This window comes from Neoarius graeffei, chromosome 23, assembly GCF_027579695.1.
Source record: "Neoarius graeffei isolate fNeoGra1 chromosome 23, fNeoGra1.pri, whole genome shotgun sequence".
NCBI classification, from domain to species: Eukaryota; Metazoa; Chordata; class Actinopteri; order Siluriformes; family Ariidae; genus Neoarius; species Neoarius graeffei.
Window position 1 is genome coordinate 41,318,156 of NC_083591.1, and position 25,674 is coordinate 41,343,829.

General features: G+C 44.7%; 1 protein-coding gene across 1 annotated transcript; it reads right to left on the bottom strand.

The window, feature by feature from the left end:
- Nucleotides 1–140: 140 nt before the first annotated feature.
- LOC132871731 (cathepsin Z) lies at nucleotides 141–25,430 on the bottom strand. Its single transcript, XM_060906187.1, is given in 7 exon segments — nucleotides 141–904; nucleotides 5,261–5,426; nucleotides 7,826–7,976; nucleotides 8,285–8,464; nucleotides 20,588–20,751; nucleotides 25,215–25,357; nucleotides 25,359–25,430. Coding segments are annotated over 7 exon segments (990 nt in total). The 3' UTR covers nucleotides 141–790.
- Between the last annotated feature and the right edge of the window lie 244 nt (nucleotides 25,431–25,674).

Sequence of the window (25,674 nt, forward strand, 5' to 3'; positions counted from 1 at the left end):
ACAGAGGCAAAAACATAACCTCCAACAAAATTGGCAGAGGTAACAAGAGTACTATTATTAAGCATTAATTAACCATTAAAAATAAATAAACAAACAATATTGTGATCACGCTCCTAAAATTCAATCAATTGCAATTATATACACATAATACAAAAATACTTTATTTTGTACAAAACAACAACTTAAGACTGACTCCTCGAACTTTTCTACATTTTGCAGTGTCACAACCTGGAAATTAAATGGATTCAACATCATGAACCTACACAAAATAGTGCAGCAATTGTAATAAATAATAAAGCAAACTATTAACTTTTCCCACCACTTCAGTATTATTGGTTATTTTTCTAAATTCATGACATATAATCCCAGGCAAATCCACTCCACTTCCAGAATACAGTAAAGTTCAAGGGGGTAAATACTTATGCAACGCAACAATGTTTGTAGTAGTTCTGTTACTGTGTCGAACTTATTTAAGGAAAATATGCAAGTGTAAAATACACATAAAATAATAATTTAAAACAAAGCACATGGTCTATGTTTTAATTAAAAGCAAATCATTTACTATTAGTATACAATAATAATCCATAGACAAACAGTATTGTGATAGAATTGCAGGGTTTAGAGAGCACTATGACAGCAAATGTATGTTAATGCATTTTATGTCACAAAAAATGAATTCCATTACTAACACCATCCCAGAACACTTTTATAAGGTCTGTAGTAAATGCTGCTCTCAGTTGGATTCCACTCTGTACATGTGGACAGAGCTGCTCTAACAGTTTCTCTTCCTCTAGGCCACTATGGGGTCTCCATATGCACAGGCTTTCTCAATGGCAAGATTGTACCAGTTCCCTTTACCCTCTTTATACGCGCTGGTGACTATCCGGGCCCAGCCTGCCTCACCCTGTGGACAAAAGTACAAATCACAGCGAATATATCAAGTTCATATTAAAACCATTAACATTTTTCATTACACTGTGTGATGCTAGATAAACAAGTCTGAGTTGCTTCGTTTCCTTTTCTGACATTAAGCTTTTACTGGAGTTTTAAGCTTTTGATGTTTTGCTGGACTAGGTTACAGCTGACCCAGAGCACAGGGTTAGGAAGTAAAACCAGCAATAAAAACAAGGGTCTTTATGACTGTTTTTTTGTTTTGTAATACACACGACCCAGTTCATATACATAGAGGATATTACACCGTGGCGTTAAGATATGAAATTTATCTTCGAGTGATGAATGGATATATATTTTTCAACACAAGATACACTTCATATCTTTGCACCACTGTGTAACGTTCTTTATATTATATAGACACATCCACAAAAAATACATAAGTTAATCAAAAGAATTTTAATTCTGAACTGGTTCGCCATTGACAACGCGCGTCTAGTCAGCGTGAAAACAATGGGAGTGACGTCAGCTGAGTGCAATATCGGAAATTATTATCCATACCGGACACTTTATCGATTGAATAAAAACATGTATTCTAGTCTATAGCAGGTTTCATTCATTTGGTTTAATAGCATGCAATATCGTTATCATATCACTTAGCCTACATGTATCACGTCACTCTACCCAATGGAGAATGAGCGTTGAATATGGTTTACGATATTGCATGGTTGTCAAGGCAACAGAATGTCACACATCAGAGTGCGAATATCCAATGAGAAACTTTTCTGCTGCGCACGCGCACAACCATTTCTGTGTTTGCCGGGAAAGAGGAAGGCGCATTGAACACCTGAAAGGCAACCAAAACTTCATTAGAAATTCTTCACGTATATTTACAAGAGAAAAACAGACCAATGGACATTGAAAAGCTGGAAAAGAGAGTGTGTATGTCAGTGGCAAACCGTTACTGTTAGAGCTGGGACTTGAGCTCAGCCAAAACTTACCCAGACACCAAAAAAGCAACAGGGCAAAGGATTTTGTAAGGGATTAGTGACAGGCTGCCAAGTCGCTCTGTTGTGTGTAGTTGTCAATGCTGTTTTTAAAAGTAAGTCAAGTCAACTTTATTGTCAAATATTATGCTATACATGCTCGACATACAGCACAGATGAAATTTCAGTCCTCTCTGACCCACGGTGCAAACAGGCAATGCAATAAATAAAAATAGAATAATTGAAAAAAAAAACAATATAAAAACAGTATAAACACTAGATAGGAACTAGACATAGACTAAACACTCAGACAATATAAACAGTGTAAACACTAGATAAGAACTAGACGTAGACTAACACTCATACATACATATTATTTTTTATATATATATATATATATATATATATATATATACACACACACACACTATATATATATATATATATATATATATATATATATATATATATATATATAGGGCGGCACGGTGGTGTAGTGGTTAGCGCTGTCGCCTCACAGCAAGAAGGTCCTGGGTTCGAGCCCCAGGGCCGGCGAGGGCCCCTCTGTGTGGAGTTTGCATGTTCTCCCCGTGTCCGCGTGGGTTTCCTCCGGGTGCTCCGGTTTCCCCCACAGTCCAAAGACATGCAGGTTAGGTTAACTGGTGACTCTAAATTGACCGTAGGTGTGAATGTGAATGGTTGTCTGTGTCTATGTGTCAGCCCTGTGATGACCTGGCGACTTGTCCAGGGTGTACCCCGCCTTTCGCCCGTAGTCAGCTGGGATAGGCTCCAGCTTGCCTGCGACCCTGTAGAAGGATAAAGCGGCTACAGATAATGAGATGAGATGAGATATATATATATATATATATATACACACTGGTTCAAATAAACAAACAGTCAAGGGCACTTGAGGTATAGCAGGTAAACATGAAATAAGCAGTATAAACAAACTAGCAGCTGTTAAGATGAGGTAGTGCGGAATAGTGCAAATGAGCAAGGTAAAGTGAGATGTGCGGTCCCTGAGTTCAGTGTGTTAATGAACGATGAGATGTGTGTGTGTGTGTGTGTGTGTGTGTGTGTTGGGGGGGAAACTGTGAGGATGACATGTCAGATGCTGAGGGGGGGGGCAGGGGGGAGTGCGAGCAGAATCTGTAGCAGGGGGCAGAGGGGGGAGGAGGGGCAGAGGGGGGAGGGAGTTGAGCCTCCTGACCGCCCGGTGAAAGAAACTGTTCTTGAGCCTGCTGGTTTTGGCCTGGAGACTCCGCAGTCTCCTCCCCGACGGCAGCAGACTGAAGAGGCTGCGAGATGGGTGGGTGGGTGGGGTCACCTGCAATCCTGATGGCTTTGCGGGTGAGGCGGGAGTTATAAATATCCGTTAGAGAAGGGAGAGAGACACCAATGATCCTCTCAGCTGCTCTCACGATGCGCTGCAGAGACTTGCAGCAGGACACGGTGCAGGCGCCGTACCACACGGTGATGCAGCTGGTCAGGATGTTCTCGATGGTGCCTCTGTAGAATGTGTGTATGATGGGGGCCGGGGCTCTTGCTCTCCTCAGTTTGCGGAGGAAGTACAGACGCTGTTGGGCTTTTTTGGCCAGTGATGCGGTGTTGTTGCTCCAGGACAGGTCTTCAGAGATGTGCACACCCAGAAACTTGGTGCTGCTCACCCTCTCCACTGCAGCACCGTCGATAGATAGTGGAGCATGCTGGGTGTGCTCTCTCCTGAAGTCCACAACAATCTCCTTCGTCTTCTTCATGTTCAGACGGAGATTGTTGTCCTTGCACCACATGGCCAAGCGGCTCACCTCACTCCTGTAGATTGTCTCATCGCCGTTGTTGATGAGACCCACCACAGTCATGTCATCTGCAAACTTGATGAAAAGATTTGAGCTGGATGCTGGTGTGCAGTCATAGGTCAGCAGAGTGAAGAGGAGGGGGCTCAGCACACATCCTTGGGGGGCCCCCCGTGTTCAGTGTGATGGTGCTGGAGGAGTGGCTGCCGACCCATACAGTCTGTGGTCTCCTCGTCAGGAAGTCCAGCAGCCAGTTGCACAGGGAGGTGTTGAGTCCCAGCTGGTCCAGTTTATGAATGAGCTGCTGAGGAATGATTGTGTTGAATGCTGAGCTAAAGTCTATGAACTAAAGTCTATAAATTACACAGAGCTAGTGTAAGTCTATAAATTACACTGAGCTAAAGTCTATAAATTAGACAGGGTAATGAATACTTAAGTATGAGTGAAAAATACTGTAGCAAGTGTGCGTGGAAGAAGAGTCTGGAGACACAAATCTTAGTTTCTCAGTTGTTAGCTTGTGCTATACTGGCTTGACCACTTTATTAGCTTTCACTAACACTACTGATGAACGCTACATAGGCTGGAAGGTGACTTCACTGCTGCACTGATGGCGCCGACTCGCGGTTAAGCTCGCGTTGGCTTTCGAGAAGGCCTATAGCGATATATTTTTGGTCCCTCCCACTATAAATCGAATTCTGATTGGTTAATTCATCTGTCACTTCCTACATAAACATACACTGCCATGGCCTCCTGTCCCAGCAATGAAGTCCTAACCAATGAGTGAGCCAGCTCTAAACTCTTCTCAGCCGAGAGACAACAAACAAAAAAATCTCATTGGATAACTCGACTTTAATGTTTTCAGGACAGTAACCCTTTCATTTCTGAAGCAAATTTGAGGCCAAATTAGAAGAGAATAATTATAATGAAATTATGAAAGAAATTAAATAATGAAAGAAATTAAATACTAGAAAAGCACTCGGAGAGCGCAGACCTCCGCCAAGAATCCTTTAAAAAAATCCGGGATCCAGAAGGTGATCCGGATCACCGCCAAAATTTAATGGATTGTTACTTGTGCCCAGTCACACCTCTGGAAAAAATTTCAGAGCAATCCGTTCATAACTTTTTCCGTAATGCTGCTAACAGACAAACCAACAAACAAACAAACCAACGCTACCGAAAACATAACCTCCTTGGTGGAGGTAATAACATTTGAAATGCTGATATGTTTGGGCCTTCTCTGAAGACCTAGAAGGCCCTGACGGTTCCCCTCTTCTGTATGCATAATAATAATAATAATAATAATAATAATAATAATAATGGCTTTTTTTCATGGTATATCAGATATATTCCATTCAGCTAGCATGATATTGAGCTCGTTTTCGGCTCGTTCAGTATCATGCTAACTGAATGGAATATATCTGATATACCACGAAAAAAAGCCAGCTAATATTATTTAAATATGTCACTCAGATCCACGATGTATTTCGTATGAAAAATACAAGTGGTGTATTTCCCAGTAAAACACTCGTGTCTATATAATATTATGTCTTGCGTTTCTGACTGTACAGAAAAGATGAATGAGTATCTCACCCAAAACTCGCCCCAGGAATTCCTGACTATCCAGTACTCTGCTCCATCATGAGTGACGCCCCAGCCCGCCACAGATACGATGTGGTTCATGAGTGAGATGACATGAAACTCTGCAAACACACCTCCCTCATATGCCTCAAGACCTTTAGTTGCCATGATTCCACAGCTACCGTGCAGAGAGGATGGAGGAGAGAGAACAGGCTCATGTGAACATGTGATTGCACAAAATCACTTAAGTGAGTGCTTACTGAAATCATATAATCAAGTAATAGACTGGTACCAAAATCCAGAATTGTGACACCCAAAGGTATTTTTGAGACAAAGTCGGCAAACAGTCTTATTTTGTCAATTTGGGTGTGCCGAATTCAAATCTGCAATATGCCGAGCTCTATCTGACCTCTGTTGACCTCTAGAGGTCATTGAACTTTGGGCCTGTAAACGTCTCAGCTGAACCCAGTTTCTCAGCTTTCTAAGGAATGAAATGTACTCAAATGATTAATGAAGTTAGCAAATGGCCTTGTTTGTTAAATGTTTGGGTGCTGAATTCATTTTTCATTTGTAAAACGACATATGACCTCTGACAACCTCAAGGTCATTAAACTTGGCCTATGGACCCTTTTCACGTGACGTCACGACAAATGCGGCCGCCATTTTGGACATGTACTATCAGTAGTTTACCACAGCCAGCATTGAGGAACGGCAGCAAAGAAAGTGTTTATTTTCAGCAAGACTTCCATCATGCCACTATATTGTTGTGCACCTGGATGTAGTAACCATCAACAAACAAGGCAAGGGTTATCATTTTATCGGATCCCGGTAGATGCTGACCGACGGAGAAGATGGATAGCGGCATACCAACGCCTGTGTAGTGACCACTTTGTTGGAGGTAAGACGAATAAAATTAGCCAGAAAAGGCATTACATTGCTGTTAACATTCTGTGGTGGCGAGTGTGTAACCAAATAGGCTAAAATAACCCATTGTAACCTCTTTGTTCTTCTGTAGTAGCTATTAGCTAACGACATTAGCTAGTGTTGTGTTCCTTTGCTGTTGGTAGACTGTAGGACAGATCAGAGGCAGTGTCCTACAAACAGCGCTTAATTTGAGGGGGAGCAAGCCGGAGCGCGCTCCGGAACCTCAGGCGTTGGCTCCGGCAGCTATTTACACTGGATCCGGTGATCCGACACCTCTTTTGACTATGTAACAAAAAACAAACAAACAAATAATTAAATAAAAAATGCAAGTTTATTTAGTGTTAATGTCTGATTTTGATATCTGTCTTGTTGGTGATTTCTCTCATGAAACGACATCCACAAAATATCTGCAGATGAACTTAATTTGCAGTGTTATTACAAAACATGCCCAGAAGCGCCGCGCCCCCCTCCCCCCCTCTTTTTTTCCGCACCGGAGCCGCTCATCCTCTGCGCTCCGGGACCTCCCACTTTACAAATTAAGCACTGCCTACAAATAAGTGTTCAAAACAAAAGTAACATGTATTTGTCTCTTAAATCCAGGCCGTTCCCTGTAATCTGTAACAACGGTTGGAGAAAGTAATGGTAAATAGTGAGTGCACAAACCATAGAAGGTAAACTGTACACAGCGCCAGGGCAGTGTGATGGTATGTCTACTTTTAGATTGTGTTAGCTTATCAATGAACTCACTCGACGAGTTTCACGTCTTTACGACGGATACTTAAATGTGTGTTAGGTATTATTGTTGCAGTCTAAGCAGTCATTGTAGCAGCTAGATGAGCGAGAACCGAAAGGGTCTGTGCCATAAACTGTTATTTCTGTACGGCGTTGCTAATGTGTCGTTACTGAGGTTATTTCTCCCTCTGCTCGCCCTGTAAATGCCCTACGTCGCTGGATAGCGAAGGTGTTTTCTGCATCTCACTCCTTTTTCTTGTATGTTCTCTGTTTGTCGCCTTCCTCGCATTCAAACCAATTCAAGCCGAAGTCCGCTACATGTCCAAAATGGTGGTCGCGTTTACGAAGGTCAAGTGACTGAAAAGGGTCTATAGGCCTATGCATTTAACGGCATTTTTAAACTGACTTTACTCCCCCAAAAGGAATATGAACAGACAAAAAACAAATAGAAAGGAACAAATACAACATTAATTGCCAGTCCATGTACATGTTTTTGTCTGTTCATATTCTTTTTGGGGGAGTAAAGTCAGTTTAAAAATGCCGTTAAATGCATAGGCCTATAGGCCAAGTTTAATGACCTTGAGGTTATCAGAGGTCATATGTCGTTTTACAAATGAAAAATGAATTCAGCACCCAAACATTTAACAAACAAGGCCATTTGCTAACTTCATTAATCATTTTAGTACATTTCATTCCTTAGAAAGCTGAGAAACTGGGTTCAGCTGAGACGTTTACAGGCCCAAAGTTCAATGACCTCTAGAGGTCAACAGAGGTCAGATAGAGCTCGGCATATTGCAGATTTGAATTCGGCACATCCAAATTGACAAAATAAGACTGTTTGCCGACTTTGTCTCAAAAATGCCTTTAACTCCTTAAATAAGCACTTTTTTGAATTTTGGTACCAGTCTATAAGAAACTTGCCTTATTGGGCCATTTTTGTAGATCTCAGCTTTCATCTGGTCTCGTCCTGAAACCTCACCGTAGTCTCCAACTTTCCACAAAGTGTAGTTCTTCACAACAGAACAGGATCCAAAGAATGAGCAGGTGCCACACTGGTTAAACAGATCACACTCTGCACGCACAGAAATTGGAAAGAGGAAGAAAACGATGCCAACCTCACGCTGTTACAACATGTTTGTTCAGCTACCTACTGCGAGACATGACCTGCTGGAAATCCCTAATGAAATTACGTCATTATTGATTTATTACTGTGTTGTACAATATTATATTTAAATGTAATACAGTAAATTCATGAGTTGCAACTCATTCCTTAAACAAATCTGATACTTTTTCACAATAATGTTTATGTAAACACATGTACGGTATGTATTATAATCATACAGGTGTATACTGACGTATATGGATTCTGTAACTACTTACTTTGATTTCTGGCTTGATAATTGTTGCAGGTTTCATCTGGAATGCCCTTGTCATGTGCGTAAGCATACACACCCAAGTGATCACCTCCAAAACAAGACCCTGACCCTCCACAGTCAATTACGTTCTGGACGGACAGGTATGCTGATGGCCACGCCCCTTTCCTTTTGATGTTTATACGATCTTATGAGGAGAAACAACAAATGCTCATCTCATCTCATTATCTCTAGCCGCTCTATCCTTCCACAGGGTCGCAGGCAAGCTGGAGCCCACCCCAGCCGACTACGGGCGAAAGGCGGGGTACACCCTGGACAAGTCGCCAGGTCATCACAGGGCTGACACATAGACACAGACAACCATTCACACTCACATTCACACCTACGGTCAATTTAGAGTCACCAGTTAACCTAACCTGCATGTCTTTGGACTGTGGGGGAAACCGGAGCACCCGGAGGAAACCCACGCGGACACGGGGAGAACATGCAAACTCCACACAGAAAGGCCCTCGCCGGCCCCGGGGCTCGAACCCAGGACCTTCTTGCTGTGAGGCGACAGCGCTAACCACTACACCACCGTGCCGCCCACAACAAATGCTTTGTTTGCAAAATTATTTTTTCTTCTCTTGCACACACACACACACACACACACACACACACACACACACACACACACACACAAAAAAAAGCAGCTTTACATGTTACAGAGAAACCAGAAAGCATATTCTGCTCTGTCCTGACTTTCCCATGGTGGAAAACTTACTGTCTGTTACACCAGAGACGCCTTCCATCACCATATTAAGGATTATATGTTTTTCTGTGTTAAATAACAGCCATTTTATTATTTGTCTTAGATTACGTAGCTAATCCACAGATTTACTGGAACGACTGTCACAGCTGCTGCTACAGAAAATTCATCCAGACCTTCTGGCCAATCAGATTCATGCATTCCACAGCGCTGTGGTCTAAGGGTGTATTCAGACCAGGATAGTTCACTTGCTTTGGTCCGAACCAAATGTTTTTTTTATTTTTTCATTTTGGTGCGGTTCGCTTTCACACTGTACATTTTACTAAGCGGACCAAAATCTGTCAACAAAGCCACGCGCCCTGAGGTCGTTCAGCTATTGGTCAGAGACGACACGCGCACAAAGCGTTAAGTTCAAAAGTAGTCATGGAGGCTTTCCGTGCTGTTATTCTTTTTAATGTCATCAAAGCTATATGTTTTTTCCAGTTTTTACTGTTTTCACAATTGTGCGATTACTATGCTGTTGTACAAGTAATTTATCAACGACGACGACAAAGGGCAAGGCGGCTACGGAGGATAGCGCTGATGAGCGCACATCATGTTGTGACAGTTCTGGCTCTTCACGCAAGACGGAGGAGGTACGTGTCGGGATATTCGCCTTATCCATCGTAATAGATGAATTTCTTTTTTGCGTCACTAGTACCGCCACTTTTTGAAAGAATGTCCCTGATTTTAATGTAGGTCTGACGGAGTTTCTTCACTTTTAGCCGACATTGTTCTGGGGAGCGCGTGAACCCCTTCTCCTTCATTTTCTCACTGAATACAGCAAACACGTCGCCATTTTTGTGTGTTCTCTCCAAAAGCTCAGATATGTGGACATCTGCCCATATATCCACAAGGGTACGCGTTTCTTCCTCGGCCCACGTTTGCCCCCTACTCATTTTTTATATTCTGTAGTCTAGCCTACCACTGGTCTGAATGACTGAACGACTGTTGTAAGGTTCCCTTGGCAACCGAAACAGTGTTTGCACTTTGCGGTGGAGTGTCAAGACTCTGTTTCCCATAATGCTCGACAAACAACGGAAGCTCCTGAGGTACAAAAAAGCAAAACTGTCGGATTAGGTCCGGTCTGCTTTCACACCTCCAAAAGGTCCGCACCAGAGTTCCTTTGTCCCGGACCGAGTTCGACCTTGCAGCTCGGTCTCGGTCCGTTTGTTTGGTCCGGACCAGAGTTCGGTGGTTTGTATTCAGACCAACCCACAAGGTCCGGACCAAGGGAAATTTGGTTCGTTTGGTCCGGACCAAACAACGTAGGTGTGAATACGCCATAAGTTTCATGGTGTAATATAGACCAGGGCTTCTCAACCTTTTCTACTTTAACGCTGTAACACTCCCTACGTGTGGGTGGAGCACTGAGGACGGCAGGACAGAGATCAGGTTTGGGAAAAGGCTTTATTGCCACACTTTTCAGTGAACAATCGTTACGGTGACTAGACAGACACACACACACAGCCAGCGTCTAGTCCGGAGATCCCCCTCTGCTCTCACTCTCCCTCCTTAAATAGGGCGCGGTCACTGGGAAGACACACACAAACACAGGTTAATCGTTCTCAGGTGTCGTGATTCTGCCACTTACCTTCCCTGACTCCGCCCTCCTGTCACCGACCGGCGCTTGACCACGCCCCCGCTGCCACATACCCCCACCGCCCGACTCAGGCCGGGCGGCCGTCCGGCCTGCAGCCGACTCCCCCCCCCCTTGACGGGAGAGGAAGTCCGCCACGACCATCTGCGCCCCCGGCCTGTGGACCACCTTGAAATTAAAGGGTTGGAGCGCCAGATACCAACGGGTGATCCGCGCGTTGGCATCTTTCATGCGGTGGAGCCACTGGAGGGGCGCGTGGTCCGAACAGAGGGTGAAAGAGCGCCCCAGCAGGTAGTACCGGAGGGCGAGGACCGCCCATTTGATCGCCAGGCACTCCTTTTCAATCGTGCTGTAGCACCCCTCACGCACTGACAGCTTCCGGCTGATGTATAAGACCGGGCGATCCTCCCCCTCCACCTGCTGGGACAAAACGGCCCCCAGCCCTCTGTCCGACGCATCCGTCTGTAACATAAAAGGGAGAGAGAAGTCAGGGGAGTGTAAAAGTGGCCCCCCACACAGTGCAGCCTTTACCTCCGAGAAAGCCCGCTGGCACTGCTCCGTCCACTGGACCGGATCTGGCGCCCCCTTTTTAGTGAGGTCAGTCAGCGGGCTGGTGACGTCCGAATAATTAGGTATAAACCTACGATAGTAGCCAGCCAGCCCCAGGAACTGTCTCACCCCCTTTTTGGTCTTGGGCCTCGGGCAGGCCGCAATCGCTGCTGTCTTATTAATTTGGGGACGCACCTGCCCGTTGCCCAAGTGGAAGCCCAGATACCGTACTTCCACCCGCCCAATCGCACACTTCTTTGGGTTGGCAGTGAGCCCCGCCCGTCTCAGCGACCTAAGGACGGCCCTCAGGTGTTGCAGGTGCCGCTGCCAGTCGTTACTATAAACGATAATGTCGTCCAGGTAGGCGGCCGCATAGGTGGCGTGGGGCCGGAGGACCCGGTCCATCCGCCGCTGAAACGTAGCGGGCGCCCCAAACAGCCCAAACGGAAGTGTGACGAACTGGTGTAAGCCAAACAGTGTGGAAAAGGCCGTTTTCTCCCGGGATAATGGAGTCAAGGGGATCTGCCAATATCCCTTCGTTAAATCCAGTGTCGAGTAGAAGCGAGCCGTGCCTAGTCGATCGAGCAGCTCATCAATACGAGGCATTGGGTACGCGTCAAATTTAGACACCGCGTTGACTTTTCTATAGTCCACACAGAACCGGACCGAGCCGTCGGCCTTGGGAACCAAGACCACCGGGCTGCTCCAGTCGCTGTGGGACTCCTCGACGATGCCCATTTCGAGCATGGCCTGAAGTTCTTCCCGAACCACCTTTTTTTTGTGTTCGGGTAGTCTATAAGGGCGGCTACGCACTACCACCCCCGGGGGTGTCTCTATGTGGTGTTCTATGAGGTTAGTGCGACCGGGCAGGGGCGAGAACACATCCGAAAACTCGGCCTGCAACTGGGCGACCTCCGTGAGCTGGGTCGGGGAGAGGTGGTCTCCACAGGGGACCGGAGAGGTACGTGATGCCAAACTCTCTTTTTGAACCTCCGGCCCCAGCTCCGCCTTCTCCGGAACTACCGACACCAACGCCACGGGGACCTCCTCGTTCCAGAGTTTGAGCAGATTGAGGTGGTAAATCTGTGGCGCCCCACCCCTGTCTGTTCGCCTCACCTCATAGTCGACGTCCCCGACTCGCCGTGTGACCTCAAAGGGTCCTTGCCACTTGGCGATTAATTTGGAGCTCGACGTGGGCAAGAGTACGAGTACTTTATCTCCCGGTGTGAACTCTCTAAGGCGCGTACCCTTGTTGTACAGGCGGGCTTGCCGTTCCTGGGCCTGCCGCAAGTTCTCCTGAGTTAGGTGGGTGAGCGTGTGGAGTTTTGCGCGCAGGTCCATAACGTACTGAATTTCATTCTTACTTTGTGAAGGTCCCTCCTCCCAATTTTCCCGCAGCACGTCCAGGATGCCGCGCGGCTTACGCCCATATAATAATTCGAACGGGGAGAACCCCGTGGAGGCTTGAGGGACCTCTCGCACTGAGAACAGCAAGGGTTCGAGCCACTTATCCCAATTACGTGCGTCCTCACTTACGAATTTCTTAATGATATTTTTGAGGGTGCGGTTGAACCGTTCTACTAAACCGTCCGTTTGTGGGTGATATACACTGGTGCGGATCGGCTTAATCCCCAATAACCCATACAGTTCGCGCAGTGTTCGTGACATAAACGTAGTGCCTTGATCAGTCAGAATCTCTTTCGGGATTCCAACTCGGGAGATGACGCGGAAGAGTGCCTCTGCAATACTGCGTGCTGAGATATTGCGCAGAGGCACTGCTTCCGGGTATCGCGTTGCATAGTCCACTAGAACTAATATAAAGCGGTACCCTCGTGCTGACCGATCTAATGGCCCGACGAGATCCATCCCAATTCTTTCAAACGGGGTCTCGATTAACGGTAGAGGGCGCAATGGCGCTTTTGGAATGGCCGCTGGATTTACTAACTGGCATTCGCGGCATGCCGTACACCACCTACGGACATCGCCGCGAATCCCCGGCCAATCCGTCCCCAAAATTAACGAGTGGGTAAGGCGAGGATTAACCGCCGCCTTCACTATAAATTTTTCCCCTCTGAAAATAATGTGGACCGACACCAAAGGGTAGCTGTGAACATCCCCGTGCACACACAACACCTTCACCCCCTGTGCTCCCCCCAATGCCTCGTTTTGAACCAGGCTTTGGCGAATTGAGGTCTGATTACAACCAGAATCCACCAACGCCTGATATGTAGCCCCTTGGATACTCACCGGTATGCGATACGCTCCGGCCCGATCGAGGGCGGCCTCTGGCGCGTCGGGGATCCGAACCACCGCGCCCACTTCCATTGCTGTGCACTGCTCATGAAGGTGGCCCGGCTCCCCGCAGCGCCAGCAAACCGGCCCGGGCTTTCCCTCTGCACCGGTGATCTGGGGCTCACTCACCTGAGATGGGGGAGAGACAGACACAGAAGGGAGACACGGGAGGGCACCGCGGGTGCGGCGGGCCGGCTGGGGTGGAGCCGGCCCCCGCCTCCGCGGTGGGGGAATGGGGCAGGGACGGGACACAGGAGGAGAGGGAGAGAGAGAGAGAGAAGAGGAGAGAAGAGACGATGCCATCTGCTGTCCTGCCGCCGGGACAGCCGCCAGATGATCCTCCGCCAGCTCGACTGCCTGATCCAGCGACGCCGGGCGGTGGCACTGGACCCACTCCGCGGTTCCGGCTGGTAAGCGGGCGACGAACTGTTCCAGTACCACCTGGTCGACGATTCCCTCGGCGTCGCGATTGTTGGCCCTCAGCCACCGCCAGCAGGCGTCCCGGAGCTGCTGGCCGAACGCGAACGGCCGGCCGACTTCCTCCAGTTGCAGCGCGCGGAAGCGCTGGCGCTGTTGCTCCGGTGTGCGCCCCACGCGCTGGAGGACGGCCCGGCGGAGGTCCGCGTAGGCCAGCCGGCGGTCGGCGGGGAGCTGTAGCGCGGCCAGCTGCGCCTCTCCCGTGAGCAGGGGGAGGAGGCGCGCCGCGCGCTGCTCGATCGGCCACCCCGAGGCTTCGGCGACCTGTTCGAACAACGTGATGAACGCCTCGGGGTCGTCCTGCGGGCCCATCTTGGTGACAATGAGGGGAGACGGGCCCGCGGCCGGAGCGCTGGTGGACCCCGCCGACGCGAGAAGATGCCGGAACGCCTCGCGATCTTCCTGCTGGGCCAGCACCAGGGCTTCGAAGCGCTGCTCCTGCTCCTTTCGGAGAGTGACGAGTGCCTGGTGCTGGCTTTGCTGAGCCGTGGCGAGGGCGTGGACCAGATCGGTGAACGGGGAGGATTCCATGGGGCTGCTGGTTTGGTGCTCCACGTCCCGGGTTTCGGCACCACTGTAACACTCCCTACGTGTGGGTGGAGCACTGAGGACGGCAGGACAGAGATCAGGTTTGGGAAAAGGCTTTATTGCCACACTTTTCAGTGAACAATCGTTACGGTGACTAGACAGACACACACACACAGCCAGCGTCTAGTCCGGAGATCCCCCTCTGCTCTCACTCTCCCTCCTTAAATAGGGCGCGGTCACTGGGAAGACACACACAAACACAGGTTAATTGTTCTCAGGTGTCGTGATTCTGCCACTTACCTTCCCTGACTCCGCCCTCCTGTCACCGACCGGCGCTTGACCACGCCCCCGCTGCCACAAACGCCCATCTATTCATACTTCTAATGAGTCGGGGCCCGTTAAAAAAGATCCCCAATTATTTTAGCTCATCTATTCTATTAGAACCTAATAATCTATTGTAAAGTGTATTAATGGGATGCAACATCACTTCCTGTTACAGATGGGAGCCCAGGAATTAAATAAATGCAATAAAAACAAACTTTTTCATTGTAGGCATTGTATTTAAAACTGTATGGATGTGCCAGAAACCAAACCATGCATGCGGGTCATTCTCAGTCAAAAGGGATTAATGATCCAAAAAGTGGAGTCTGGTCCATTAACACAAGAACTTACTGCCATGTTTGTGTTCAGCAAACAAGCAAGTTATTAAAACCAAGAAGTACACTCAAAACAAGTGGATACAGAAACCACTTAATGGGATTAGATCATTACATGCTAACGAAGGATTTTTCCTAGGAGTTGGAAAATTATCCATCCGTTGAGTTCCCCGACATCTCAAACTACCTGGTGCTGCAGACATCGTTCTACACGGACACACAGATGAAAACCTGGAAGAGCATGGAGGCGTACAACTTTTTATATGTGGCTGGGGTAAAGATCTGGTAGAGATGAAAGTGGAGCAAAGAAAAAAGCCCTGAACTTTTGAAAGTCAAACTAAGATATTGGGGGGGGATATTTTAATAACATAACACACAAACCCCTGCATTCTAGTGCATTTTAGTACTTATTTTCACTAAAACAAGTTATAACTTTTAAGCCTTTTTCTTTCATGTACATTAGGGTGCATCAGTTGCCCTCACTTTCATAAAATCTGATGCATTTTTGTTTGGGTGTTCCTTTTCACCAATAAAGACATCCTGTAAAATTTTTTGACCATATTCAAAAGTCTAATGGTGGCACCATGAGGTTCATTTTTTGCCAAAAAACGCTTATTTTATGTTTTCGTGTAAGGTTTGAATCACAATGTTGGACTCCATTTATTGATTTCTTGTGACGCAGAGATCATGTTAAGAACCTTTGCAAGGGATTGAGAAGCATTAATGTGATTCATAATACATTTGTATTGTTTAAAAGTAGTTGAACAATGATTCAATGAACAGCTAAAACTCAAACTGTGCTTGATAATATATTTAGAATATGTACTAAAAATGTGTATCTAAGATATTTGGTATACTATATAAGGTGCCATAATGTTTCATGAAAAGTGATCGAAATTTTGTCATAAAAGTCATAAAATAGCAGCTTTTTCCATAACTTTGAGCTCCTGGTGCCACCATTAAACTTTTGAATTTTGTCAAAATATTTCACCCAGTGTGTTTTCTTACCAAAAGGAACATAAAAACAAAAATGCATCATGATCAGAGGAACTTTTCATTTTTAGGGGCCAACTGATGCACCCTAATGTACATTAATGATTAACATGTCAAAAATATCTAATTTAATTCCCCTAGTTAATGAGTAATTTTCAGGAGTGCATTTAGAAAACGCAGTGATTTTCCTGCTACACAGTTCATTACTTTGAAAAAAATCAGACAGTTGAAGGTAAACTCAGCAAAATCCCAAAACAGTCCTGTTAAAAAGTAAAGGTCTGTTAGAGTTTCTAAAGCTTTCAGGTTTCAATGTTGGGGACATCGAGCCTCGTTTGTCAATCTTTTAGTAGAGTTGTGCGTTTGCATAAGCTAAAGTGAACTAAAAATTTCCAATTCATATTTATGCGCGGGCGGCACGGTGGCGTAGTGGTTAGCGCTGTCGCCTCACAGCAAGAAGGTCCGGGTTCGAGCCCCGTGGCCGGCGAGGGCCTTTCTGTGCGGAGTTTGCATGTTCTCCCCGTGTCCGCGTGGGTTTCCTCCGGGTGCTCCGGTTTCCCCCACAGTCCAAAGACATGCAGGTTAGGTTAACTGGTGACTCTAAATTGACCGTAGGTGTGAATGTGAGTGTGAATGGTTGTCTGTGTCTATGTGTCAGCCCTGTGATGACCTGGCGACTTGTCCAGGGTGTACCCTGCCTTTCGCCCGTAGTCAGCTGGGATAGGCTCCAGCTTGTCTGCGACCCTGTAGAACAGGATAAAGCGGCTAGAGATAATGAGATGAGATGAGATATTTATGCGAATTGAAACCAATTGTTTACATTAGCTTGTACTGTCTGTAAATTTAAACACACCAATGAATACCAAATTTCTCATGTAAATCAGGGGCGTAGGGTGTGTGTGTGTGTGTCACACACTGACTGGCAGCCTGAGTACATTATGTAACAAAAAATAATTACCATTGCTAGTTTTAGGCAGCTTAGAAACCGGCTCTTCCATTATTGCTGTTTCTTCCACGTTTTCTTGATGTTGTGTTCTAGAAACGGCACTAAAACTTAGCTTCGAAACCACAAAATGCAACTTTGATGGAAAAAAAAAAAAAATATATATATATATATATATATATATATATATATATATATATATATATATATATATATAATAAATTGCTTACCTCTCTTCACGTCGAAAGAAGGAGGAAAGTTTTGTTTGTTTTGACATGGCGAATTATTAACACGAGAAAATACTCGTAATTCGCAACTAAAAAGACTGCAGCTACACTGGCAGCTTGAACATGCTTTCTAGTGCGATTGTGTTGTGCAGAACGGTGTCAGTCCTGCGCGCCTTAGCACGTGCACCTGAAGGCGCGCCTAACGAGCTCCAGCATGCACGCCGTTAAAGAACACCTGTCTTTAATCAATGAACTATGTTCGGGCTATTTAAGGACCGCGCCCATGCAAGGACGATGCGAAGTATTACGCCGCGTCTAGGAACGCGAAAAATCCGAAAAATAAATTTCTCCATTCGGAAAACCGGAGATTTAAGAGTTTTGTCAAATATCCAGATTTCCGGGTATTTCCGGAAGACTTGTCATTAGCGGAAAAAATCCGGAGGAATTTTTATGAAAATCTAAAAATCCGGAATTCCGGAACACTTTCATGACTAATCTGGGAATCAGGACACTACAAGATAAATACTGTATCGTTTATGCCCGGATAAGGAGGAATTTTTGTACGCGTCTTTGTGATGATTGCTAGGATGCTACAAGTTTTAGTGTCAGGTGTAAACAAACGACAGCTGCTCGATTCTCAATCTTCTCTGATCTCCTCTCCAGTTAAATCATTCACAAAGATCCACAGAAAGACCCTTAAAGACCTGGGTATTACATGTATTATATACGCGTTAGTTTTCAATATGGCGACCACGATCAAACAGTAAACAAAAACACATCTGAGGACTTAAGTGTCTCCTGAACTTCAAAACATCACGAAATAACTGAAAATGGTGAGAGAAGTGATTTGCGAATCCAAGCAAAATAAATCAGATGAGTTTACAAACAAGTGATCACTGCAAACTCGAGAGTTCTTTGACTCGGTTCCCTTCCACCACAGCCAGTGAAAGGTTCAAGAGCCACCTTTCTCGTCATCTTTTGGTAAAATCCTTTCACCCTTTATCGCTTCAAGGGAAACCCGGAAGAAACTTATCAGTTTCATGGTTTGATTCGAGCAGCCCAAAACAATGCAAGCGTAGGGCATTTTAATGACTAGCAAGGTACCGCAGCAATAATAACCCTTTGTGAACAGTGAGCTTAGCTGACCACCACTTCATGTCTGACATATCTAATGAGGTGGATGTGACTCTGGATGCAGCACAGCAATTGTACCCTACTAAAAATTAGCTTCAACTTGGGGGGAAAAAAAAAAATAAAAATTTACGGCCCACAAGATGGCGCTTGGCCCAGTGGTTGAGAAACGCTGATCTATAATACAGGCCCTTTTCTCCCTTTTGCACAGGACAGTGCAATGTTGATTGGTCAATAGCAGCTGTTGGTTTTGCTAGCATGTTTAGTTGCGATATAATGTACTTCATTCCTTCTCTACACACACTGCATAATGTATGATATACATGTTCTGCACATTAGGTACAGGCTAGCTCTTCATGCCCGACAGGGATCCATTTGGGATTCAGCCTGTGTCAATTATCTACGCAAGAGCTACACAGGCTAGCAATGAAAGGGTTAAATGATACGCAATATATCCAGTAGGTCATCATTTAGGATCCAGCTTATGTTAAATATTTACCTACAACCCCGATTCCAAAAAAGTTGGGACAAAGTACAAATTGTAAATACAAATGGAATGCAATGATGTGGAAGTTTCAAAATTCCATATTTTATTCAGAATAGAGCATAGATGACATATCAAATGTTTAAACTGAGAAAATGTATCATTTAAAGAGAAAAATTAGGTGATTTTAAATTTCATGACAACACCACATCTCAAAAAAGTTGGGACAAGGCCATGTTTACCACTGTGAGACATCCCCTTTTCTCTTTACAACAGTCTGTAAACGTCTGGGGACTGAGGAGACAAGTTGCTCAAGTTTAGGGATAGGAATGTTAACCCATTCTTGTCTAATGTAGGATTCTAGTTGCTCAACTGTCTTAGGTCTTTTTTGTCGTATCTTCCGTTTTATGATGCGCCAAATGTTTTCTATGGGTGAAAGATCTGGACTGCAGGCTGGCCAGTTCAGTACCCGGACCCTTCTTCTACGCAGCCATGATGCTGTAATTGATGCAGTATGTGGTTTGGCATTGTCATGTTGGAAAATGCAAGGTCTTCCCTGAAAGAGACGTCGTCTGGATGGGAGCATATGTTGCTCTAGAACCTGGATATACCTTTCAGCATTGATGGTAGCTTTCCAGATGTGTAAGCTGTCCATGCCACACGCACTAATGTAACCCCATACCATCAGAGATGCAGGCTTCTGAACTGAGCGCTGATAACAACTTGGGTCGTCCTTCTCCTCTTTAGTCCGAATGACACGGCATCCCTGATTTCCATAAAGAACTTCACATTTTGATTCGTCTGACCACAGAACAGTTTTCCACTTTGCCACAGTCCATTTTAAATGAGCCTTGGCCCAGAGAAGACGTCTGCGCTTCTGGATCATGTTTAGATACGGCTTCTTCTTTGAACTATAGAGTTTTAGCTGGCAACGGTGGATGGCACGGTGAATTGTGTTCACAGATGATGTTCTCTGGAAATATTCCTGAGCCCATTTTGTGATTTCCAATACAGAAGCAGCCTGTATGTGATGCAGTGCCGTCTAAGGGCCCGAAGATCACGGGCACCCGGTATGGTTTTCCGGCCTTGACCCTTACGCACAGAGATTCTTCCAGATTCTCTGAATCTTTTGATGATATTATGCACTGTAGATGATGATATGTTCAAACTCTTTGCAATTTTACACTGTCGAACTCCTTTCTGATATTGCTCCACTATTTGTCGGCGCAGAATTAGGGGGATTGGTGATCCTCTTCCCATCTTTACTTCTGAGAGCCGCTGCCACTCCAAGATGCTCTTTTTATACCCAGTCATGTTAATGACCTATTGCCAATTGACCTAATGAGTTGCAATTTGGTCCTCCAGCTGTTCCTTTTTTGTACCTTTAACTTTTCCAGCCTCTTATTGCCCCTGTCCCAACTTTTTTGAGATGTGTTGCTGTCATGAAATTTCAAATGAGCCAATATTTGGCATGAAATTTCAAAATGTCTCACTTTCGACATTTGATATGTTGTCTATGTTCTATTGTGAATACAATATCAGTTTTTGAGATTTGTAAATTATTGCATTCCGTTTTTATTTACAATTTGTACTTTGTCCCAACTTTTTTGGAATTGGGGTTGTGTATCATAGTCCAGGTTGTATACCTGCCAAGGCACTGGTGGAGCCCATGGCCCAGCAGGAGCCACAGTACTGAGGGATATGCTGATTGCGCGTCACACTCACATAGTTCATCCCATCAACGTTACGCCAGTCCCAGGAAGCAGGGAGCTCAGTGATGTTCAAATACTCATGAGGTCTGGGATATGTTCTACAAAGCATGAACATAAGAAATAAAATTAATGCATTTTAATGCAAAGTACCCTGTGAAATGATCTGCGTATTACTTCTGTCTTAGATTCATAATAATACGAGTAAATAGACTGACTGATCATATAAGTGATGAGTGCTGTAATGGAGAAAATCACAACAAAGTAGTGTGATGCCCTGAAGTTGATTATTTTCCCATAACAGCATGTACCAAAGTGTTTTATTCCTCTTGCTGCAATTTGTCAATGATTACATTCTATAACTGATAAACAAAACAGAATATTTTGTCTCAAGTTATACTTAATATCACAGAATGTCCATAAAACAAGATAGTTCCTGGAATCAACTCAGCTCTGTAAACATCTCTCTCTCTCTCTCTCTCTCTCTCCACATCCTCCAGTTTAGTTGGCAGTACAACATTGGGGGTCTAGCAGCGAAGCTGCAGAACCCCATTGTGTTTCTATGTATTCTTATTTATTGTTCAACTTTCTTCCGTAATGGAAGTCTATGCACACACATTGGGGATGGCACCCTGATTAATGTGACCAAGTTTCATGTATGCAAGTCAAGCGGTCTAGCGCCACCAGTGGCTCAAATTTGGAGTTGCTTCCATGAGTGTAACTTTTGAGCCATATGCCCGATTTTCAAAAATCAGGTACCGTTGGAATCCTTGGGTCAAGCCGAGTTCAACGCACCCTATGACGTCATTTTCCGCCATGTTGGATTTTCCGCCATTTTGGATTTTGTTGAAAGTGAAACAAAATTTTCAGGGGTCGCAAATTTAGCCCGCTTGTCATGAAAATTGGAACACACGGTCTTCAGGCCATTCCCCACAAAACTTACTTATAGCCATTTAGAAATTCCAAAGCGTTTGCCTGCCACAGCCAAATGAAAACTGCGGCGAAGCCGCCAAACAGGAAGTGAGATCATATCCCAGGAACGGTTTGACGTTCCAAGTTCAAACTTGGTACATAGACTCGAACCCATCCTGAGGGCACTCATTAAATATGGTGACCTTTGACCTCTGGGGGTGCTATAATTAATGAAAATGTGTTATAGCTCAGTAACGCTTTCACGTGTTGAAACCAAATTTGGTACATGGATGGATTATTCAGTTAAGACTATGAAACCATTATATGGTGACCTTTGACCTCTAGGGTGCGCCATTTTCCGCCATATTGAATTTTATCAAAAGTGAAAGCAAATTTTCACAGGTCACAAATTTTGCCCAATTTTAATGAAAATTGGCACAGATGGTCTTCAGGCCATTCCGCACAATCTCTACTCACAGCCGCTTTGACATTCCAAAGCGTTCACCCCTCAGAGCCAATCGAAATTGGCGGCGAAGCCACCAAACAGGATGTGAGGTCATATCTCAGGAACGCTTTGATGTACCAACTTCAAACTTGGTATATTGACTTGGGTCCACATCCTAGTGGGGCTTAACAAATCTGGTGACCTTTGACTACTGGAGGGCACTATAATTTGTGAAAACTGATTTTTTTCACAGGTCACAAATTTTGCCCAATATTAATGAAAACTGGCATAGATGGTCTTTCAGCTATTCCCCACAATCTCTGCTTATAACAGTTTTCACATTTCAAAACGTTCAAATTTGGTTATAAATAGGGCTGTCAAAGTTAATGTGTTAATAGTACGTTAGAGCAATCTCAATGTCTCGCGATTAAAACAAATGTTGCCATTAACGCAGGGTGTTTAAAACAGTGAGTTAGGCTCATTTTGGTAAAGAACAATGCAGATTTTGGCGGGTGACTGGCATGCAAAATAAAGCTAGTTATAACATCAACTTTGTGGTAAACTGTAGCTCTACAACTTCAAATGACCCCTCAACATGGCCAGTTAAATTATGTAGCCTGCATATGCGATGCAGTGCGAGCTTACCTTACCTTCACCTGCATGCAGACGTTAGCCTAGTGATTCCCAAATAGCCTACTGCTTCACTTGACTGAACTGTCAGGTGTCAAACTACTTCCTCTTTGCTCTATGAAGTGCAAGTGTAGCTTGCAGCCATTACAGATAAGCAAATAGAGTCTTATTTCTCCAAGTACTTTCCATATGCGGGCGGCACGGTGGTGTAGTGGTTCGCGCTGTCGCCTCACAGCAAGAAGGTTCCGGGTTCGAACCTCATGGCCGACAGGGGCCTTTCTGTGTGGAGTTTGCATGTTGTCCGCGTGGGTTTCCTCTGGGTGCTCCGGTTTCCCCCACGGTTTAAAGACATGCAGATTTGGTACAATGGGGCCACTGTAATTGGCGCAAGCTGTTGTGGTTTCCCATGCCATGATGTATGTACATATATATAGATCTTCCTATGGCAAAAGCTAAATAAATTATATGCCTAATAAATGTCTGAAATATTATTTTGGAAAGAATAGGCTATACTAGGATAGACATAATAAACCCAAAGTCCAAATGCACATCTATAAAACTGTCTATCATAGAGAAGATGAGCCTTATTGTGGGCTAAGTCTTGGTTCTGTCTTGCGCTTTAATGTTTGTCTTGTTAATGTCAGTCCTATGTTTGTCTATGTCTTTACATGGGATAGAGAGAAACGCAATTTCAATTTCCTTGTATGACCTGCGCATACGAAGAAACTGACAATAAAGCTGACTTGACTAAGTGACATGGAACATACAAGCATATATTCAAGAAGTTAAACTGCTATGGTGTAGATAAAGTCTGCTGTGATGTTCAGAGCAAACATTTTCTATAGAAATGTACAATTTAAACAGATGGTGAGTGTTTTTTTCATTGCGATTTAGCGATTAATCACGATTAACTACATAATTATGAGATTAAGTGTGATTAAAAATGTTAATTGTTCAACAGTCCTAGTTTTAAAATGTACAGGTATTGCTGAGATGTAAGCCGTTTTCACAAATTATAACGCCCCCAGAGGTCAAAGGTCACCATATTTATTGAGTCCCACGAGGATATGGACCCATCTTCACACACAGTACACACACACACACACTCTCTCTCTCTCTCTCCCCGAACACACACACTCCAGTCAGCCATCCCTGCTCCACACACACACTACACAGGCATGTGCGCTCACACACAAATATTTGTAGGCTAATACCCAGAGAAACCAGCCTAACTGGGCAGTTAAATTCCGCTGTTTTTCCAGCTTGAATTGTAAATAATGAAGTATGTCATGTACTTCTAAACTTAACATTCCATCATTCAGAATTAGTTTTTTATTTCTAATGGACAATGGGGGGAAAAATTCTATATTTGATGGCATATCACATGTTAAGGAACCAGGGTACTTGTTTATTATTATTATTATTGTTCCCAGCATCTCATCTCATCTCATTATCTCTAGCCGCTTTATCCTTCTACAGGGTCGCAGGCAAGCTGGAGCCTATCCCAGCTGACTACGGGCGAAAGGTGGGGTACACCCTGGACAAGTCGCCAGGTCATCACAGGGCTGACACATAGACACAGACAACCATTCACACTCACATTCACACCTACGGTCAATTTAGAGTCACCAGTTAACCTAACCTGCATGTCTTTGGACTGTGGGGGAAACCGGAGCACCCGGAGGAAACCCACGTGGACACGGGGAGAACATGCAAACTCCACACAGAAAGGCCCTCGCCGGCCACGGGGCTCAAACCCGGACCTTCTTGCTGTGAGGCGACAGCGCTAACCACTACACCACCGTGCCGCCCTGTTCCCAGCATTTATTTTCCATTTATTTTGTATTAAAAAAATTTGATTTAGAGGGACTTACAAAAAAAAAAAAGGAAAAAAGTTTTTTTTTTATTGTTCCCAGCATTTATTTTCCATTTATTCTGTGTTTAAAAAAAAAAAAAAAAAACTTGATTTAGAGTGATTTTTAAAAAAAGGGAAAAAAAGATTTTTTGTTCCATTTTCTTTGGTACATTTGCACTGTTTCAATGTTAAAAAGTTAACATTGTGTTAAAAATGTCATTAATTTAAATAAATGATTACATTTGCTATATTCTCTGATTCTATTATTCTTTTCCTTGTACACTAACAGATGAAAAACACCTACATTCTCTGATAGCTGGCCTGCATTTCATTTTTTTAACATTATGTTATAAGACCATATTTTATAGGTCACACATTTTCTTATGAAATTGGTAACAGCTGATCTTCAGACCAATCCTCACAAAAGGTACCAATTGTCACAGTGTCAATTTTTAAAGCATTTTCCCCCAAACCCCCCGGGCAGGAGAGAAGCTCACATCTCTGAGAATCTTTGGCTGTTTGTCATGTAACATGCAGTCAGTGTTGCAGCTGAAGAGCACTGCGGACGCTGCCATTTCTGCTCCAACCCCACACTGCTGCTTGCAGCTACAGTTTATACCGTTAGCTTTTACTTACTGAAGGAACAATGTAAATTATAACCGAGATTATTTATAAAATGTAAACAATATTACTATTTAAACTCCCCCCAAACCTTTAGCTACCTTATAAACGCGGGTCTGCTGAACTGGACTGGTTTGTAGCAAGAACGGGAGATTTCCTCAACAGCGCTTACTTTCCAAACCTGTTCAGAAACATCCAAAACAAATAACAGCCAGAAGAAAATACTAAGGACGAGCGCCATGATGGGATTTTAAACCCTCTCCGCTGCCGCCTATCAGGGAGAGACGACCAAAGATGCAAATACGAGGCATTAACATCCAGAATGCACTGCGCGTTCAGGTCGAGCTGAAGCAAGAGCCGAGTGAAGCCTCGGTTAAAGAGCCGAGTGACGACTCGGTTAAAGAATCGAGTGAAGCCTCCGTTAAAGAGCCGAGTGAAACCTCGGTTAAAGACTCGAGTGAAGACTCGGTTAAAGAGCCGAGTGAAGCCTCGGTTCAAGAGCCCAGTGAAGCCTCGGTTAAAGACTCGAGTGAAGCCTCGGTTCAAGAGCCGAGTGAAGAC